This window comes from Rhipicephalus sanguineus, chromosome 1, assembly GCF_013339695.2.
Source record: "Rhipicephalus sanguineus isolate Rsan-2018 chromosome 1, BIME_Rsan_1.4, whole genome shotgun sequence".
NCBI lineage: Eukaryota > Metazoa > Arthropoda > Arachnida > Ixodida > Ixodidae > Rhipicephalus > Rhipicephalus sanguineus.
The window spans coordinates 303675295-303695787 of record NC_051176.1 but is presented as its reverse complement, the minus strand read 5'-3'; the positions used below and the strand labels follow the sequence as shown (position 1 = coordinate 303695787).

At 48.9% G+C, this 20493-nt stretch overlaps 1 protein-coding gene across 1 annotated transcript in view; it reads left to right on the top strand.

Moving 5' to 3' along the window:
- The window catches only part of LOC119379389 (protein slit), a 480803-nt gene that overhangs the window by 351968 nt on the left and 108342 nt on the right, over positions 1–20493 (top strand). Inside the window, exon 13 of the mRNA XM_037648708.2 lies at positions 16808–16879. Coding sequence (XP_037504636.1) covers positions 16808–16879 — 72 coding nt within the window. The remainder of the gene's footprint in view (positions 1–16807; positions 16880–20493) is intronic.

Genomic DNA, 20493 nt, shown 5'->3' with positions numbered 1-20493 from the left:
AGGGCCTAGTGTTTGGCCAGACAGTTTCAGTTCTGCGAGACACGGGAAGTAACACGCTAGTAGTCCGTCGATCTCTGGTACCAGACGAAGCTCTTACAGGCACCACAGCTACGTTGTTCCTCGCGGATGGCAGTAGCATTACCGTTCCTGAGGCAAAGGTCGAAATACGTTCGCCTTATTTCTCTGGTAGTTCGGTGGTCAAACGCATGGTAAGACCTTTGTACGACGTTATCGTTGGCAATGTTCCAGGGGCACGGGAAGGTCAAAACCCCGATGATAAGTGGAGAGAGAGAATCGTGAAACATGAGTCTAAACCGAGACCAAAGGGAACCAAGGAAGGAGAAGGACCACCAGATTCTGTGGTGGTCGGCATCAAAGGCCGCGAACTGTCGACCTTATCCAAGGTCAGTATGAACACCTTGGATATAACCAGAGAAGAGCTCGGCAAAGCTCAAAAAGAAGACAAGACTTTAGATTCCTGTAGGAAGAAAGTCGGTCAAGTGTTCCAAGGAAGACTAGCATCGCATTCGTTCGAGATAAAAAAGGGAATTCTATACCGTTACTACCGGGGACCCTCAGACAAAGTGACCCAACAAGTGGTGCTACCTCAAAGCTTGCGTGGTCAAGTGCTGGCTTTAGCTCACGAAACTTTGATGTCGGGGCATCAGGGCATGAAAAGAACAATCGATCGGGTTCTAGGAGCTTTCTATTGGCCTGGGGTCCAAGAGGCAGTGAAGAGATATGTGCGCTCATGCGACACATGTCAGCGGACCTATCCTAAGAACAAGGTGGGAAAGGCACCCCTTGGTCGCATGCCTTTAATCGACACGCCCTTTGAAAGAGTGGCGGTGGACATCATTGGACCTCTAAAGCCCACATCGCGTATGGGGAACCGTTACATACTGACTCTGGTAGACTTCGCCACCCGATACCCAGACGCGGTTGCTCTGCCGTCAATCGATTCCGCTACCGTCGCAGAGGGACTAATAGAGATGTTTTCTCGCATTGGATTCCCGCACGAGATATTGTGCGATCAGGCGTCATGCTTTACTTCGGAACTAATGAGAGAGGTAAATAATTTGTTAGCCATCAAACACCTCAAATCGACGCCTTACCAGCCCATGTGTGATGGGTTGGTAGAGAGATTCAATGGAACCTTGAAGCAAATGCTGCGGAAGTTGTGTCAAGAAGAACCCAAGTCGTGGGATCGATTGCTGGCACCCCTGCTCTTTGCGTACCGCGAAGTACCGCAAGCCAGTATGGGCTTTTCGCCGTTTGAATTGTTGTACGGCAGGCATGTTCGAGGGCCGCTCAGCATACTCAAAGAGTTATGGACTGGAGACCACATACGTCAAGAAGTAAAGACAACGTATGGATACGTCTTAGACCTCAGGGATCGTCTGGAGAAGACATTATTGTTGGCACAAGAGAACTTGACACGCGCTAAAGTGACCCAGAAGAACTATTATGACAGAGGAAGTAAAACCCGTCGGCTGAAAATTGGTGATCGAGCACTCATACTGCTTCCAAGTACAGAGAACAAGCTACTGATGCAGTGGAAGGGACCCTTCCCGGTGACCGGAAAGAAGGGCAACTTTGATTACTGGTTAGACATGGGACAAAATACTAAGCTCTTCCACATCAACATGTTGAAGCGTTATGAAGAACGTCAGCCTGAAAACGCATCACAGTCGGCATCTTTTATTGTGGTTGAGGAGGAAGAGACGGACACGCCGATACCTACCTTCAAGGCTACTGAGGGCTCTGGTACAGAAGTGATTAAGCTTGGTCATGAATTACGGGAAAGCCAACGCAACGAACTTCGCGAGATCTTGGCGAGTCACCAAGACGTCTTTTCCGAGATACCGGGAAAAACAAATTTATTGGATTGCCGTCTTCAATTGACCACCTCTGAGCCCATCCACACTCAGCAGTACCCATTGCCTTTTGCAATGAAGGAAGTAATTGAGAAAGAAGTGCAAGATATGTTACGGCTTGGAGTGATTGAACGGTCAAACTCGCCATACAACTCACCGCTGGTGTTGGTTAAGAAACCGGACAAGAGCTATCGCGCTTGCATCGATTTCCGTCGGATTAATAATGTCTTGATTTCCGACGCGGAACCTATCCCAAGGACAGATATAATGTTTGCTGAGATCGGCGCGAGAAGGTTCTTTTCAAAGTTTGACCTAACTAAAGGATATTGGCAAGTGCCTTTGGACAAGGATTCTCAGCCAAAGACAGCATTCTCTACTCAATCAGGACATTATCATTTCCTGTACATGCCGTTTGGGATCAAGACGGCATCGGCGGTGTTTACCCGATTAATGAGACGCCTTCTCCAGGGCTTACCAAATGTCGTTCACTACATTGATGACGTGCTTATCGCTACGACGACATGGGAAGAGCATACTGACACCCTGCGTCAATTGCTGAGGAGAATCCGCGAGGCTGGACTGACGATCAAGCCCCAGAAGTGTGAAGTTGGCGTAACGTCAGTTGTTTTTCTTGGTCATCGACTTGGAGGCGGAACGATTCGACCAGTGGAAGACACGATTTCAAAGGTAGTGAGAGCTCCAAAACCCGAGACCAAGAAACAACTACGCTCTTTCCTTGGCCTGGCGGGTTATTACCGTGATTTGATACCCCATTACGCAGAAAAGGCTCAGCCCCTCACAGAAATGACCAAGAAAAGAGAAAGTAACAAGGTCAGCTGGAACAGCGAGAGAGAAGCCGCCTTCGAAACCCTCAAGAAGGCACTCACTCAAGTACCTATCGTCAAGGCTCCGGATCTCAAGCGAACTTTCATACTACGCAGTGACGCGTCTGATACTAGTATAGGCGCAGTTCTCATGCAAGAGCATGAGTCCGTATTACATCCTGTCTCATACGCTAGCCGGCAATTATTGCCTCGAGAACAGAAGTACTCGGCCATAGAGCGTGAGTGTTTAGCTCTTGTGTGGGCTATCGAAAAGTTCCACATATTTTTATATGGAATCCCCTTTATAGTTCAAACCGATCATCAACCCTTGCAATATCTATCGCAGGCAAAACATCTCAACAGCAGAGTATTGAGATGGAGCTTGGCCTTGCAGGAATATGAATTCCACATAGAACACATCAAGGGGTCTGAAAATGTCGGGGCGGACTACATGAGCCGGATTCAATAAATATACTCTGATGCCATTCGCTTACCACGGGAAGATTATATATCATTGCAGTAAGCCGCACATAGCAGTCAACCGCCGATATATTGAAATTGGACAATTTGCGGTTCTCAGACTATTGTGGTGGTTTTTTCTTCCCCCTTCGTGTGAGTGATCTGATCCAAAGACTGAGCAACAGTTTTTCGTGCAGAAAAACTCTCCCAAAAAGGGGCCTATGTGGTGAAGTGTAGTGACGCGTTGACGCGGTGGTGTTGAAATGTGGTGGCACCGTAGTGTTGTGAGACGTGTTCGGAGGCAACGGCAGCGACGACTAAGCAACGAAAGGAAGACGACGACGGCCGCGCGAAATACCACGTGTGAAAACCAGGCCCGCCAAACGAAGAGAAAGTTCGCGGGGAAAAGCATGGTGAAGGCCCTTGGGGAAGACCAATGAGAAGAGGGCACGTGGAAGAGGAGAAGGAAGAAGAAACGTTCGAAGACTGGTCGAGGCAGAAGGGTTGGAACAGTCTCGAGCGAGGATCACTGGTGTCGCGCGACTGCGAGTCGGGTTCCGGACCCGACGAAAGAAGTCCGACAAGGCCATGACGCTCCAGCTGCCCACGGTATACCCGGAGGTATACGGTCTCAAGGAGTTCCGGCCGTGACTGCCCAGGTCACGTCCTTGGTGTTCGAGCTCGACTCCCGATCCAAACTGCCCATGGAGGGCAGAACCTCCTGTGTGGCTGTTCCCTGCCGGAAACGGGCCCGTGCGACACAAGTGGAGCCTAGGAGCAGCCACAGATCTGGTGAGAGCAAGCAGCCTACCCCGTCTTCGGGCAAGCTCCGACGTGCTGGTCAGCGACGGTGACGTCGTCAGCATCGCCGCCTCATCAGACGCCTGCCTACCAAGCCATCGCCGCCCTCAACACCACCGGTGACATTTTATCTTTATGAGTGTTAGAGCGGGACGGTGGAAGACTCGTTTTAGGTTGTAATTAAGACAGATCTTCTAGTTTGTTATTTTTTTTTCATTTTCATTCTCATTCCTACTTAAAGTTTCTTACTTTTCTTCTTTCCTGTTAACACGGCTTCATCATTTCTTTTCTCTGAGCCTCCGTCTCAGAGTAACGACTTAGAATACCGCAAACCTGCATGACAACGTGTTTGGGGCTACGTCAGCGTCGGCAGCAATGACAAGTTTACATGCGTCAGATATGGTAGACCCGGAAACAGATTACAGCGGCGTAAGGGCGACTTCTGCTCGGGCGCAATCTATGATGGCGCGATGACGTGAAAGGAAGTCCCAGCCGAGGATAACGTCGTGAGAGCAGGACGGCAGCACGAAAAACTCAATGACGTAAAGTTCGCCTTGAATATTAACGCGCGCGGTGCACACGGCTGAAGGTGCTATGAACTGCGAGTTCGCAGTGCGGAGCATGAGTCCTGAGAGCGACGTGGTCACTTTTTTTAACTGGCGGCAGAGGCTCTCGCAGATTACGGAAACGGCGGCCCCGGTATCAATTAGCGCTTGGGCCGTGGTCCCTTCAACATTGACGTCGATAACGTTTTGCGGCGAAAAAGACGGAGGCCTTGGGCAGTTCGCTTCGCATGCAGTTCTTGCCTCCGGAACTGCAGCGATCAGTTTCCCTCTTGCGCAGCAGGTCGGCGACGCATAGGTGACAGGGAGCGTCGTCGAGGGGACGGTGACCGGTGGGTCTCGTTGGGTCGTTGATCACGTGCATACTCCGGTGGCGACCGGCCTGCCGTCGGCGTCGAAGTGAGGAGGGGCGTAGTTTGGGGGCGACCTGGACGACGACGCAACTGGCATGCCCACGGCGTCGAATGTTGGAGGAACCAGGCGACAATGGCGAGCGACGTGGCCGGCGAGGCCACAGGAGAAACAGATGGGCCGATTGTCCGGGGTGCGCCACGCGTCGGAGCGGCGGAAAGACGGAGCCGAGGGGTTTGGGATGGGCGGCGACGAAGCATACGCGGATGTTGGCAAGACACGGGGCGGCGTAAGTGGCCGAGGTGGAGCGTAAGGCATAGATTGGTGATACGCGGTGGTCGCCAAGGCATGGGACGGCCATCAGTGGTCGAGGTGGAGCAGAGGGCATAGGCTGTTGAGGGGGCCGAGCAGCAACGGCGGCGTAGGTAAGCGGCGCAGTGACGGGCGGTTGTTGGAACATGGGTGGGAGAGCCTCAGCAACTTGCGTCCGAATGGCTTGTTGAATGCCCGGAGCCAGAGGATGCGCCGGCTCGTGAGTGAGCGGCAGTAAGGACAGCTGGCGTGCGACTTCTTCACGGATGAAGTCTATGATCGTGGGCTGGAGAGTCGGCTGAGTGGCCGGAGGGACAGCTAGCTGCAAGCTGGAGAGCGTGTCGGGGGTCGGGAGGGCCTGACGGGCGATCGCGCGCTGCCTGCGCAATTCGTCGAAACTCTGACAGAGGGAAACTAGCGCAGCGACTGTGGTGGGATTCCGCGCGAGCAGCAGCTGGAAGGCGCCGTCCTCGATGCCCTTCAAGATGTGGTTGATTTTGGCCTCCTCAGGCATAGCGGGGTCGACGCGGGTGCACAAATGGAGGACATCCTCGATGTAACCCGTGTAGGTCTCACCCGGTTGTTGTGCACGCTGACGCAAGCGCTGCTCGGCGAGAAGCTTGCGAGCCGCAGGCCGTCCGAAGACGTCCTTGATAGCAGTCTTGAAAGCTGACCAAGATGGAAGCTCGGCCTCGTGGTTGTGATACCACAGTTGGGCTATGTCGGCAAGGTAGAATTGCACATACCCAAGCTTCATTGTCTCGTCCCATCTGTTGCTGGCGCCGACTTGTCATACCTCGACAGCCACTCGTCCACGTCCGATTCACCGGAGCCCGAGAAGATGGGGGGGTCCCGCTGAGGATACACGGCGCCACAAGTGACGTGGACAGCCGAAGGGCCAGGCTGGGAAGGAGTCTCGGTGGCCATGTTGGTATCACGAAGGGGGGGAAGCTTACGGGAGCGAAGATCCAGGGTCGTAGGGGAAACCCACGTACCTCCACCAAATGTCACGTGGTTTATTCACGTACAGACGTGAAGGAACGATGAGGAACGTCGAGGGTCCAAAATCCAAGCAAGCGCAAGCTCGGGTCGCGTGGCTACCACTCACGATGTGTCTTGCTTTCTTGGCTGCTTCGTCGTCGTCTCGTACTCTTCACTACAAATGTAATAAAGTTTAGTTAAAGCCTAGCGTGGTCCCGTGTTCCTTCTTCTCGTCTCCGCCCCATTTACGCTAGCAATCATGTCCTACTATGAACACGGGAAGAGAGACGTGCACCTTCCGAGGCTTGACTTTATCGTTTAGTGGAAAGCGCGTGGATCCGACGAAAGAAGTGCAGGTTCCCCAGATTAAGCAGCTGATGATACCCGTTGGTTTGCCAAGTACCCACTGCACTGCAATTAGAGGTGAGCATTTGTGGGATCTATATAGGTCTTGACAGATTTTTAGTGTTTTACAGCCAAACTTGAGCCCCTTTGCTATGGCTGTAGCTCGTGACCATAAAGAAAAAAAAACATCGGCAGATCCCACGTGCCGTGGAAATCGATGTTATGCGAAGCATACGGCGGGAAGGCAACTATGGCGTAATATCACTTATCGTATTCGAAGACCACCTGGGCGTATGTGGCCCCCTGTGACATCTATAGTTATGGCGTTCGCTTCCGCGAGGGGACACTATGTCCTCTTACACGAAATATTTGGTCTACCGTACATCGTGGTTGTGGTGCATCGCACTCCCACGGGCACCCATTTCAATTGTATTGAGGGGTGTGCGGTAGTGATGTGTTTCGTCCAAGTTGGGGCGACAGTGCCTACCGTGGACGTAGGAAATTCGAGCCATAGTCGCACGAGGTTCCCGTGTTAGTCACGTTCAATCTACCGCAAGGTGCCCATGTTTCGATTAACGAGGCCGTCGCTTAAGTCGATGTTGGCCGTGATTATGTAGGGCTTGCCGACGCTCATGCTAGTTGAGGCCGGTAGGCACCCATGTCGCTTGCGCTTATCTTTGCCACCTTGGCCAGGGCATCCCTGTGTACCTGCTAGTTCGTGTAGCCAGTTAGGTTATCGCACGCGGGTTGACATAAAACGTCGTCCGAATCGTCGAGGCAATGTGCGTTATACCGGTCGACGTCCGCATTTCTGTAGTATAGCCGTATGCCGTCAGGGCACTTAGCGGCGGCTTCTTCGCGTGTCACAAAGCGGCTCTCATTCAATCTTGACGTTCAGGATGTGACCACCAGGCCCGTAGCCGGGGAGGGGGGGGGGGCGAGGGACCCGGGCCCTCCCCCGAAATTTTGGTCAAGTGGGTATTTTTACCAATAATAAATAATGAAAATAGGTGTTTTTCTCAAATAGACAAGGTTTTCAGCAAGCGCCCCCCCCCCCCTCCCCCCCGAAAAAAATTCCTGCCGACGGGCCTGGTGGCCACTACCCATCCTCGTGAGAAATGAAGAGAACCCTGCGACATTCTGACAGACAGACAGACAGACAGACAGACAGACAGACAGACAGACAGACAGACGGTTTTGTCTTTGATTGAACCCCGCGAAAATGGGCGCGCACGTATACCCATTTGCAGTATGCAGGGTGTCCCAGCTATCACGCAGCACGATTTAAAATAAAAAGGAACTGCGTTACGCGAAGCAAACCTACTGCATATTGTTCATAGTACACTGGAGTAGCCAATGCTATTTTTAACACGAAAGTGTTTTATGCCGGGGTCCACCAAGTACATCCGTCACGGATATGACGTTCATAAAATGGACGCCAACGGGTGAGAAAAAAAAAACAAGAAAAAGATACCCCGCTGGGAATCGAACCCACGACGTTGCGGCCGCGACGGTAAGCGCCCGACGCCCTACCGACTAAGCTAACTCGGTAGATGCTAGACACGGCGCGAACGCGCATTATATCTTTCACACATTCTCTTTTGCGGCGGGCAGAGCAGGGCGGTGCCGCCGTCTGTGAGATGTGAAAAGAAGTAATGCTTCACGATCGACACTTACTAGCGCTTACTCCGAGATTTCACGCGATATTGGAGGTCATGGTTAAAGCGTCTCGATACCAGAGAGGTAGACTGGCCGCGCTGGCGTCGCCGAGGCACCCTTGACGCAGTTACTAACGCAGTTACGTTCTTTGCTTTTGGCTTCGTGTTAGCGTTGCGTCGGCTCATCGGAGTAGTGCAGCTTCCACGTACACCAACGGGATTTCTCCGCCGCCGACTTCTTCAATTGGGAGAGCACAGACTAACAAAACTGCTGCAATATGCGTTGCAGAAAGGACGCGATTTCGACGGGCGAATGTCGTGCCTTGGTGGAGCGAGAGCAGCGCCTGCGAGACAGAGGCCAGCGGGACGCACGCGTTTGCGGCTCAGGCTACGAACCTCTACCTCCCACGTTGCTGAAGCGCAGTGTGTGTTATGTATGCATGAGCACAGGCGTCCGCTACGCATTACGAGAAAGCGCACACCGTGCCGTTTCTCTCCTTAATTGACGATGCTTTGAAGAAGTGCATACCGGGTACCAGTGTTGATTATGAGCTTGTTGATATCATCCTTACGCGGGATTCACGATTCGCTGTGTCCAAATATATGTTCACAGCGTCAGCTACCACAACGGTTTAATCATGATAATGGGCGTTAGTCGTCGCGATAGAGACATGCTGTCAACATGGGTGCATCCACGTCAAACGGTGCTATAGCTGCCAAACACGAATAGACATTGTACAAGCTCTCATATATCACTACACAATGAGCACTACTTCTGTCAAGACACGTTTCACTTTCTTGTTATACCGATTCCTAAGACGGAGGGATCAGCCACGTTTTTTTTTCGTTAATGAGGTTTAAGTTAATTATATTTGTAACTCGACAAGTGTTCACCTAATTGTCAAAATGTGAATGAGGCGTATGTAGGCGCTACTTTCAACAACGTGCTAATTGCGCGCTCATTTTTTCCGGTTGATCAATAAAGCCCGCGAAATATGAAAAATGACACGTGACTAGACTGGTGCGCGCGTCGGGAACCAGCGCCCTCAAACAGGCTCCATATGAGGTAGACAGTATCAAGAGAAAAATGCAGAAAGAAAAAAAAAATGCATCGCCCTATCGGCCACTCCCCGGCACCGCTTGGTTTTACAGTCAGGCCGTGATGAGGACACCTGCCGCGTTATAACTGAGAAGAGTCGGCCGTGAGATATGGATGATGGTTGTGGCGTAGTATCGAACGGAATGAATCTCAACGAAATTGCACGCATATCGCTGGCGCTCGACCCTTGCCAAAATGCGGAACGCTGTCTCTGGCCACGGATAACAGGCAGAGCGGTTGTTTGCAGTAAGCTTATTTGAGGGCGCTGGTTTCAATTGCGGTGGGGGCGTAGTCACGTGTTATTTTTTATATTTCGCGGGCTTTCTTTATCAGCCGGAAAAAATGAGCACGTAATTAGTACGTTGTTAAAAATTGCGCAGTTAGATGTCCTTTGAACATGCCTACGTACGCCTCATTGACATTTTGACAATTAGGTGAGTACTTGTCGAGTTACAAATATAAATATGACTAATTAATTAAACCTTAATAACGAAAAAAATAGCAGTGGCTACTCCAGTGTACTAGGAATAATGTGCAGTAGGTTTGCTTCGCGTAACGCCGTTCCTTATTTTCAAATCGTGCTGCGTGATAGCTGGGACACCCTATACAAACAGAAGACAACCGTCGACAGGACATTCGAGTATGCGTAATGAAACATTCCAACGCACAGTAAGCGAGAGATGAAGGGAGAATGCAACAGGCGAAAACTGCCGGGGTCATGTGTCCTTGATAAAGCCCTGCTTTGTACCACTGATCGTGAGATGTGTATAGCTAACTAAATTGATCGTGCATGTACTTCATCGCTTTGACGTTATGTGTGTACCCTAATTTAACGCATTTAGGCGCTACAGAACGTACGTCGGAGGGCTTGCCTGGAACTTGATGTCGTGCGATGCTCGCTTGTACTTGCGAGTTGCAGCCCGCCGAAATAATTGAAACTTCTTTTGTATTGTGCCTGCAGCTCGCTTCGATGAGCTTCCTACTTTTCTGAAGCGTGGACGGGCGGAAGGAGCTTTCCAGGTCCTTGATTTTCAGGAAATGTGCCTCGACGCCAACCAAAGAAAGGGGTCTATTGTGGCCTACGCACATTCGCTTGCGAACGGCTCTCTTTGTACTATCCAGTTAGCGCCAGGGCTGCGATGAAGGCGCTGGTGGCGGTGTTTTTCGCAGCGCCGCCGGGACAGAGCCTGACGTCTATAGACAGACAGAGAAAGAGAAGCAGACAGGAACCGAGAGAGGACCTGGCTAATTAAGGCCGTGCTAATTACCAGAAAGCTCATTAGGACCATGTTTATTAAGACCATGCTAATTAACACCTTGCTAATAATCTAGGTCATTCACAAGCTTCGCTGTTAGTCCAACCTTGCACCAATAGTGCAAGCTGCCCACATTTTTCGCTTTTTGAGGGACGCTTTTAAAAAAATTGTGGTATTTACTAAGTTTGAGGTAGTAGGGGCTTGTCACATTTACTACCTATGTAGAAACTGCAAGTAGTAACTTCCACGTTAGTAAATTTACTACGATGACGCTTATTACTTGCAGTTACTACCTACAGGGAAGTAGTAATACAAAGTTAGTAACATTACCACCGTGACAAAAGCTCAAGTGAAAAAATGCAGTGGCTTAGCTCGGCTATGCCAGGATATACGTAGCGTTAGCAAAGGTTCAGCTGATTATTCTGGGCTTTCTAGACTGTCTAGGATTAGCTTGATTGTCATGCTTACTGCTGCTCCAATGACAACACACACGGTATACGTATTATGTGGCACATGCATATTTATTTTTGCTCAACGTCAGGTTGCTTATTCATTCTTCGTACGCTGAACCGCTAATTGCCAGGTAACTGCTTCGGGATCCGATGACATAAGCTTCTCAGCTCTTCTGCGCCGTTGAGCAGCATTTGCGCTCTCCTTCTCCATGGCGTTACCCACCTGCAAACGCCAGTCAGAGGCGCTATCAAGCGGCACCAGCGCATTGTCAGACGGCGACTGCACAGCGAAGGCGAATAGCTGCGCGCACCATGGCTACGACGTCACCCCTCTCGAATGCGCAGAGCAGCAGCGGCGAGTCGCGCGCGCCGGCGCCAGTCTGTCTGCCCGGCTACGACGCCACTCCTCCTTCTCTCCGCCACCAGCAGCGGCGAACCGCGCGCGGCGGTGGCGGAGCATGGAGGAAGGAATACTAAGGAGAGGCCCTGACGTCACATTCGTGAAGCCTCCACATCGCAAACACCCGCATCGCCTCCTAGCGAAGGCGCAGCGAAACATTTCGCGATTTCCGTCGAGACGTTTGCAAGCGCATGTGCGTATCGCGAAACTTCGCAGCCTTTTTGTTTGTTTGTTTGTTTTTCGCCGTGCAAACGGTGTAGTCGATTCACGCACGCTGCTTCTTCTGTGTGTTCTTTAGGAAAGCTACGCAATGCCCAGCTGCTGCGTATACCCGGTGCAAATCGCATGCACTGCAGACAGTACCGGGTGTCACTTTTCATGTGTACGTGTACGTTCGCTTCATTGCTGATCACTAAGGCATGGTATTTGCGTGCGAAGCTCTCGGATGTGCGCTCTGTTGCTTGTTACTCATTCTGTCAACTCAGAACTCATGTGAACTTTTGTTTTTGGCGTCTGACGCGCCGTACATAACATGCGCTGAAGGCATCGTACGTTTTAGAGGCTGTGTCGTTCCACGAAAGGGCAATAAAATTTTGTTGTTATTAGCGGACTACGTCATGTATGTATTGTTCGGTGTGCGCTCGCTGCGTGCTTGTGTTGTGTGCGCACTGGAATTACAAACTTTACGTGCACGATCGCCTAAACAATACAGCGGTGTCCTCTTTTCGACGTGAAGTTACGTGAACTATAGGTTGGCGTTGCGCCGAATAGCTACTGCGCTCATTTCATATACACGAGCAAAGAACCGCTAATCGGGCAAAGATCGGGAAATCGGGCTACGAGAAAGGAAAAGAAAGATCTAACGCCCAGCAGAACGCGTAAGTCACTGCTAGGTGAGTTCGCATACGATGATGGAGGGGCTGAATGTTTTTGATTACGGCACGTACCGGTACTTTCTGTACTGTTGCACAAAACCGCTCCACGAAGAATTTCAGCACGCAGTGCTCGGGCCTGCCACGCACGAACAGCCTGGTAAACGTCTGCTTGCAACGTGTTACTACGTGCGAACCGCACAATACGCGCCAAGTTTACGCCGGCGCTACAAATCCGAGCAGAAGCGAACCACCGCGGAGAGCACGCCGCGGGGCGTCTGCTGTTTTGTTTGCCCCATACCGGTTTGTTTGCCCCATAAATCTGACGTCACTTCCGCCACACTTTTCGCAATGCATTGGGATACGATAGGGCCTCTCCTTAGTCTTCCTTCCTCCATGTGGCGGAGAGCGCGTGAGATGCCGGCTCCGCACTGATTCTCGCGCATGCGCAGCACGGCTCATGACAATCCACGCGAAATCGGCTCCGGCTAGGCAAGTGTAGCTAACGCTACAAAAAATTGAAGCTTGCACTAAGTCGCTCAAGGCTTGAAACAGAGAAACTGGACGATTCTGAAGTCTAATCTGGTTGCTTCTAGGTTTTTGCTAGCCTTAGTCACGACACGGATGTCCAAATCCCAGAACCGAGCGTTCGCACCTCTCGTATAGATCTACGAGCACGTCGTCGTTGGCGTAGGGCTTCTATCGCTTCGGGCTCTCCTCGCAGCCGCCGTTGCCTTTTCCGTTCTCTAGGATGGCACTAGTCGTGCCAAGCCTAAAGGAAGAGCGCAGCTGGGTGGCCTTCTTTGTTTCTCATTGTTTGTTTCTTTCTTTATTCTATTTCTTTATTCTATTTCTTTCTCTATGTTTCTTGTATCTCTATTTTGTATCTGTTTCTTTCTATTTCTTTCTGTTTCTGGCTATTTTTATCTTTATTTCTCTTTCTTCCATTTCTTTATCTCTGCTTTTTTCTCTCTCTTTCTTCCTCTTTATTTCTCTCTTGATCTTTCTGTTCTTTCTCTCTCGTTTTATGTTTCTCTCTCTCTCTCTCTCTGTTTTTCTATCTTTTCATGTCTTTATTCCCATTATTTCTCTCAATGTTTTCTCTCTCTCACTTTCTTTCTGTAGCTTTCTCTCTCTCTCTCTCTTAGTGGTCCAGTGGTGAGTAGTGGGATTTGCCCAATTTCTGTGGCACATACCCGTTCATGATGATGATAGCTTTCTGATAGGCCGCACAAATTACGGCTAGCTTAAACAGCCTCGCTGCTAAAAAGTGAAACCGTGTGGTAGTGTCTCTTCGTCTTATTACCCTGATAAGTACACACCACCCTTACAAAAATGGCTAGTAACATTGAGTAGACCACCTAGTAACCATCTATTGACATTGGTGACCGTCTAGTAACATTTGCGATCTAGTAACATTTGTCAATAGACCGTCTAAAGACCTGCTTCTTACTTTTGTATAAAGACTATTTTATGTAGACCGTCTAAAGACCTCCTTCTTACTTTTGTATAAAGACTATTTTATGTAGACCGTCTGAAGGCCTGCTTCTTACTTTTGTATAAAGACTATTTTATGTAGACAGTCTAAAGACCTCCTTCTTACTTTTGTATAAAGACTATTTTATGTAGACCGTCTGAAGGCCTCCTTCTTACTCCCGCTAAATTCGCTAATTAAAAAAAGTCGTTGTATGTTAGGCGGATTTTTAGTAAAAGATAGGTGTGCCTCAGTGGTATCTATAAGCCCACCGCAAATTTACACGTACGCCATGAATGTTTGTTGCTTATTACACGGAAAAGAAGTGTCCCATGTGAGCTACATTGGAGGTCAAGATGTGGTGCCTATATATACTCGGTGACCAAAGTTTGGTTGTGAAGAGCGGGTGGCGAGCGGTTGTCAGTGTGAGTGTTGTATTACTTTGCGAATGTTGTGTGCATGTTTGTACGTGTGATCGAGTTTGCGTGTTTCGATGCTAATTTAATTAAAGATTCTCTGGCGCATGGTGCGACAGCGAAAAGCTCCCCTATGGATGTAAACAAATACTCCCCTCAGTCCATCCAAAACCTCCGTCCTTAAAGGGCGTAAATTTTTTACTCCCCTGGACGGAGTATATAAAACCCCCATAGGGGCGTGCGCTAGAGGACGAGTCCATTTACTCCCATCTCGGCTTTTTTTTTTTTTTTTTTTTTTGCTCACAGTGATAGGGTGTCTGTTGAACATTGTTGATAGGGCGTTACTACGAGGTCACCAGACAACCTATGAACATGAGTCTGTTCAAAGTTGGTGGCCAATTGCAGCCAGAGCGTTGATTGATTGTTGGTACAGACGTCTAAAGACAGTCTGTAGACACTCTTTTGATTGTTGGTAGGTTCTAGTAACAATTGTCTTTAGACCGTCAACTTAATGTTACCAAATATTTTTGTAAGGGATGACATCCTCAGATAACGGTGTATACATAGAGGCATGAACGAACCATAAATGAGAACACACACACCTAGGCACGCACAGAATATAAGGGCTTCTACGCGACACACTTAACAGCCAACCCAAAGGATATACCAGGTCCTGCTTTGGGTTTACTTGTCACAAAAAGCACTAGCCTCTTCGTCGTTGAAAGTAGTAAAATGCAATTGACATATCGCTACCTGGTTAGTTCGGGAATAGTACTAGTTCGAATGGATAGTTCGTTACTGAAATGTTAGTAATCGCACCAGAAATTCTAGTGGACGACAATTAGCCAACTATAAATTTGCGCCTATTTTGTTTACATGTGCGTGTGCATTGCCATATCAAGTTGATTCTATTACAAAATCATATATAAGATGAAATAAAGAAACGAAATGGCATTGACCTCGTGCACTGATTAATGGGCGCTAATTGCTTCAAGTAATTACCATGGTAAGTACACATCACAACAACGTACATAGGGGCACGAACGGACCACACAGACAATATCTAGATTTCTACATACCCGATACCTACTGTGAAAGCAGTTTGAAGGCTATTTATGCTCCTACTTTGAGATAGCACACAGTGCATCGGTTAGCAGCCATAGAATATAGAAGAAAAATTTATGTTTTCCACTCATTATTTTGTGCCCTTCTATTTGCGTATATGTGTGCCATCACGTAGCACGAAACTGCTATTCAAATGTAATGAAGAAAATTCAAAGTTTGTTTAAATTTCGCAAACGACTGTCACGATTACGGCATAATATACTGCGGCATCTACGAAACGCCTGGCACCATAGGTGGCTTAGTAGTTACCTAGTTAAAAACACTCAGAAAGCCTCCCTAGTTAGTAACGGCAAAATTTACAAGCTTTACTAGCTGCTGGCTAGTAAAGGGATGCGGCGAAGGTAGTAAAATACGCTCGAAGCTAGCAAATACATGCGTTTGCTGACTGCTTACTAGCTTCTTTTCTAAGAGTGCACGCTTACACAGTATGAATTTATGGGAAGCATAAGAATGCCGAGAGGGGAGTGGCCACACGCCCCTCCCTTTCCGAATCACGCGAATCACGCGCTCGTCTACGGAAGTCATTCTCGCTCCGACGTTGTCATGTTCGTTGAGCGGCCGTGGTGCGCTCGAGACGCCGGTGCCAACACGAGCTTTGGAAGCTTATCACGAGCCATCTAGGGGGTACTATATAAAATACTTCGTGAAAACTTTGCGGATGCAAAATGTATTGCCTGACGAAAGTGGCGACTGTCCGACGGCTTTCACGGCGTGGAACTGACTTTTTTCTTTTTTTCTTTGCGCTTTATCTAGGGAAGTCATGAGAGCGAGCGTGACGGGAGCCATGATAGTGCAAGAGGGGCCGTCAGTGGTCTTGTACGCCTCGGCGCGGAGGAGCTAGCGGTTAACTGAGAGATGTCGAGAGTATGTCGTCCCACTTCGAAGGGCACCAGCGCTTTCAACCATCAAGAGGCGGGACTGACGCGTACAGAACGTCAGTGAATGATTTGCCTCGCTCACGAGGTCTGTCTTGTCTTTAACCAGGATGCCCTTCAGCTCACTCAAAACCGAGCGCTTGTCTGAAGCTCTTAATGCGTCTCAACAGAGCAGCAGCGATCTTTCCCGACTCTTCGTGCGTGCGTCACACTGTGGCTAGCTCGCGGTGCACTCTGGATTTCTTTTATGGACTCGCGAAAATCTGTATCAGTCTTCTTAGAATTAATTGCGGAATATTTTGACTTGGATTTCCAACGCACGCCACCGGCTTGAAATCGCGTGTTTACGGAATTTCGTTTCTAAGCTCACGAGAGACGCCGATTTGATCCACATCGCTTTTCTGCGCAGATTCGTTATTGTACTCTAGAAAAACGGCCGCCTAGGTCGGCCATGTTGCGATGCAGAAGCGCACACGGCTCGGAAGCTCTGAGAAGGCAGCAAACACCATTGTAACTCTGGCCGCGGCCTCGCTTTCGCCAGGTTTGAAAATTTAATCATCTCGAACCAAGTGAACCGAGGCAGACACAAATAACGCCGTTTCTGCGAAAACAAACTGCGCTGAGGCTCACGCCGTATATGTGATGGTGCGCTTCTTTTTTTTCGCAGGCTGCTGAACGCCAACCGGATATCATGCATAAGGAAGGACACGTTCAGGGATCTCCGGAACCTGAATTTGCTGTGCGTATATTCTTGCTCTACGTTTTCTCGTCTCATGCTTTATGCAGCCTCGCTGCTTGCGCCTTTTGCTGCTACGGTGTTCGCTATAGCAGATTTCTCCACGGGAAGCCAGCCCCCGCGGGGCATTAATCATTCATCGTTGGTGTTGGGACGAGAATTGTATAAATTTTAATGGCATGCTGCGTTCAGTGCGAGGGCCAAACAAGGACGCATATTAAAGGGGCCCCTATTTCATTCTTCATTAATGAACTGAGATGAGAGCACAAGAAGGACTCCAGCGCTTTTTTTTTCTTCCACAAACCGGCATTAATATATATGTAAGAGATAGAAATGTCCTATTTTAAATTCCAGTGTGTAACGTCACATGGGGTGTTCTTTCTGCAGTATGTGCTATGCTGATCGATCTACTCACGTGATTGCTCGGGTTTCCTTAAATATATATCATCTACTGTATAGACGCGCGCCTTGCAATGTTGAGAATGCCGCCAATGCCGATGACATGTCCAAGTCGGTCTTCTTCAAATGGCCACAAGGGGAAAACGGGCACCGATGCTGAAAGGATTATGGTGCAACTCCAAAGAAGTGTTACATAAATTTAACAGAATATCTTAGAACCGGTCTTGTGACCGCAAAGCTTTTGCAGAAGCATAAATCTTGGCGTAAATGTTTGCAACACAGTGTCGGTTGAATTTTGCGTAAAAACAGTTGGTATAGATGACACGATAGGGTAAACCATTGGGAGAGGCCTTCGTCCTGCAGTGGGCATAGAACAGGCTCAAAATGATAGATGGCACTTAAACAATTGCTATGCATACATGTTTGGTTACAAGGTGAAAGGCCACTCGGCAAGTGCGCGTTTTGGGTATTTCATTCAAACGCGTTAGCATCGTTTCTGCGTATCACACAACACATTGAGAGCGCCATGCAACGCCACTCACGAGGGCGGATCCATCCCCTTTCGAAAATCGGGCAGGCACCATTGGCACTGAGCCGTCACACTTAAAAAAAAAAAAAAAAAAAACACGGTTGATCACTCGGTCATAGCAATTGGTATAACACGAAAGTAAACCGTGGCTTCACAGGAGTATAGTTGATTGTTGATTGTACATTGATATATGAGAGCTTGCACAATGTCAATTGGTGTTTGGCAGCTATAGTACCGTTTGACGTGAATGTACCCATGTTGACGTCTAGTGGCGCATCCTCATCCCGACGACTAACGCCAAAGATCATGGTTTAAACCTTGGGGTAGCTGAAGCAGTTGGACACCTGGACAGAGTATATACTGAATCACGCGCAAAGGTGGCATCAACAAGGACATAACATTGGTACTCGATACGCACTCATCTAAACTAAAGCGCCATTTGAGAGAAACCTACGCCTGCACTCTTAGAAAAAAACGTCGGCATATTCACTATCTAAACACTAACAGTTTACTTGTCACAAAATACACTAGCCTCTTAGTAAGTGAAGGTAGTAAAATGCAGGTTAGTGAAACTTGCTACCTATAGTTAGTGAGTGAATAGTACTAGCTCGAATGGCTAGTCCATTACTAAGTTGTTAGTAACCGCGCTAGCAACTTGCTAACCGTATTAACTCTATTACATTTAGCCAATTAGAGGTTTACGCCTATTTTGTTTACATGTGCGTGTGCATTGCCATATCAAGATGATTCTATTACAAAAGTACCTGAAGGATTAAAAAAAACGAAGTCGCATTGTCTTCGTACATTAACTAATGGCCGCTAATTACTTCATGTAATTACCATTGTAAGTACACATCACAGCAACATACACAGAGGCATGAATTGATCACGAATGAGAACACACACGCAAGAGCACACACAGAATAGCAAGACTTTTAAGTAGCCGATATCTACTCTAGTAGCGGCTTGAAGACTATTTATGCTCCTATTTTGGGATAGCACACCGTGTACTGGTTAGCAACCATATAATTTAGAAGAATAATTGATTTCTACACACTGTCGTGTGCCCTTATATTTGCTTATATGCGTGCCATCACGTAGCACGAAATTTTAATTCCAAGGTAATCAATAAAATTAAAGTTTACGACCTTTACTAACTGCTGGCTAGTAAACAGATTTCGCGAAGGTAGTAAAATATGCTCGAAACTAGTAAATACAAGCATTTACTAACCATTTACTAATTTTTTTTCTAAGAGTGTGCGCTCATGCGTATACCACACAACGCTTCAGGAACGCGAGAGGCATGCAGAGCTCATAGCTTGAGCCGTGAACGCGGGAAGGCGTTCCGCTTTTCCCGCTGGTGTGTCTCTCGCTGCACCACGGGCGTAGCCAAAGGGTGGGGGGGGGGGTTCGGGGGGTTCAAATTCCCCCCCCCCCCTGAGAATTTTGAATTTTACTTGCGTATATTACACGCACACACAGAAGCGCACGCACTAACATACATAAAGTATGGTTGAACCCCCCCCCCCCCCCTAAAAAAATTTCTGGCTACGCCCCTGCGCTGCACCGATACCTGAAACTACCGCAGCACTTCCTGTCGGTGCTCGTTAGTGTTTTGATGCAGTATTTAATCACTGCACCGATCCGAAACGGCGACACCGCGCCCCGCCAACCATGGTCACCGTGAAAGGGAGAAGGTGTGGGAGATATGAGGCGTGTTTGTTAAGCCTCATTCATGAGCATCGGTACCGCATTCGGTAGAGTGCTCGATGCTTATCGTCGCGGGCTGAGAGGCCGTGGGTTCGACTCGCAGGTCATCCAAAGCAACGAAACTTTTTCTTCTGGTTTTTCTTTGTCATCGTTTCGTGTGCATTTTACCGACGTCACATCCGTAACGGAAATGATGTCAGTGAAATCTTGGTGAACCCCGGCACGAAACAATTTCGTGTTAAAATACGAGCGTATTGGGGGCGTCTTTCTGCTGCACAAAAGTAATCATCATCACGTGCTCTCTTTGCGCCTGGTACTTCTCAGTCGTTAACGGCGCGCGCGCTAGGGGCGTGACTTAACATCCTTGATAGGAAAATAATAATAATTTTGGAGGTTTTACGTACCAAAACGACAATATCACCATGAACCACGCCACCGTTGTGGGGCGCGGGGTGGGGAGGGCTCCGGATTAATTTTGACCATAGGGGTTCTTCAATGTGCGCCTAAATTTAACTTAACACGGGTGTTTTTCCTCCATAAATGGCCCGGAAATCGAAACCGCGTCCCCGAGCTTAGCAGCTCGACATTTTTCGAGAAACTCAAGCAAGCCAGATGATTGTTGCCTGGCAGAAAGTCTTCCCAAGTACGGTCCTTCTCAATGTCGCCGACTGGTGGGAAATACGATGAAGATGTATTGCAGTGCAAGATTATCTTAGACGTTTGACAATCACACCTCCTCTGCAACGAACACTTTTCTTGAGCGCCTACCTCAGATCGGTAGCGCACGCCTCTAGAGAACAGCGGTTCGGCTTTGCGAAGCGGTGCGCCTCTTGCAGCTGCCGTCCGGATGAGTTCTCAAGCGTGAAGAGCGCCGATACTGGGTTCTCGTCGATTTGTGGCAGCACAGTGAGGTCCGCTGGCCGTTCGGCGCTGAATGAAGAAAGAAACAGCTGCATTTTTTGGGTTGCCGAAAGCTTCG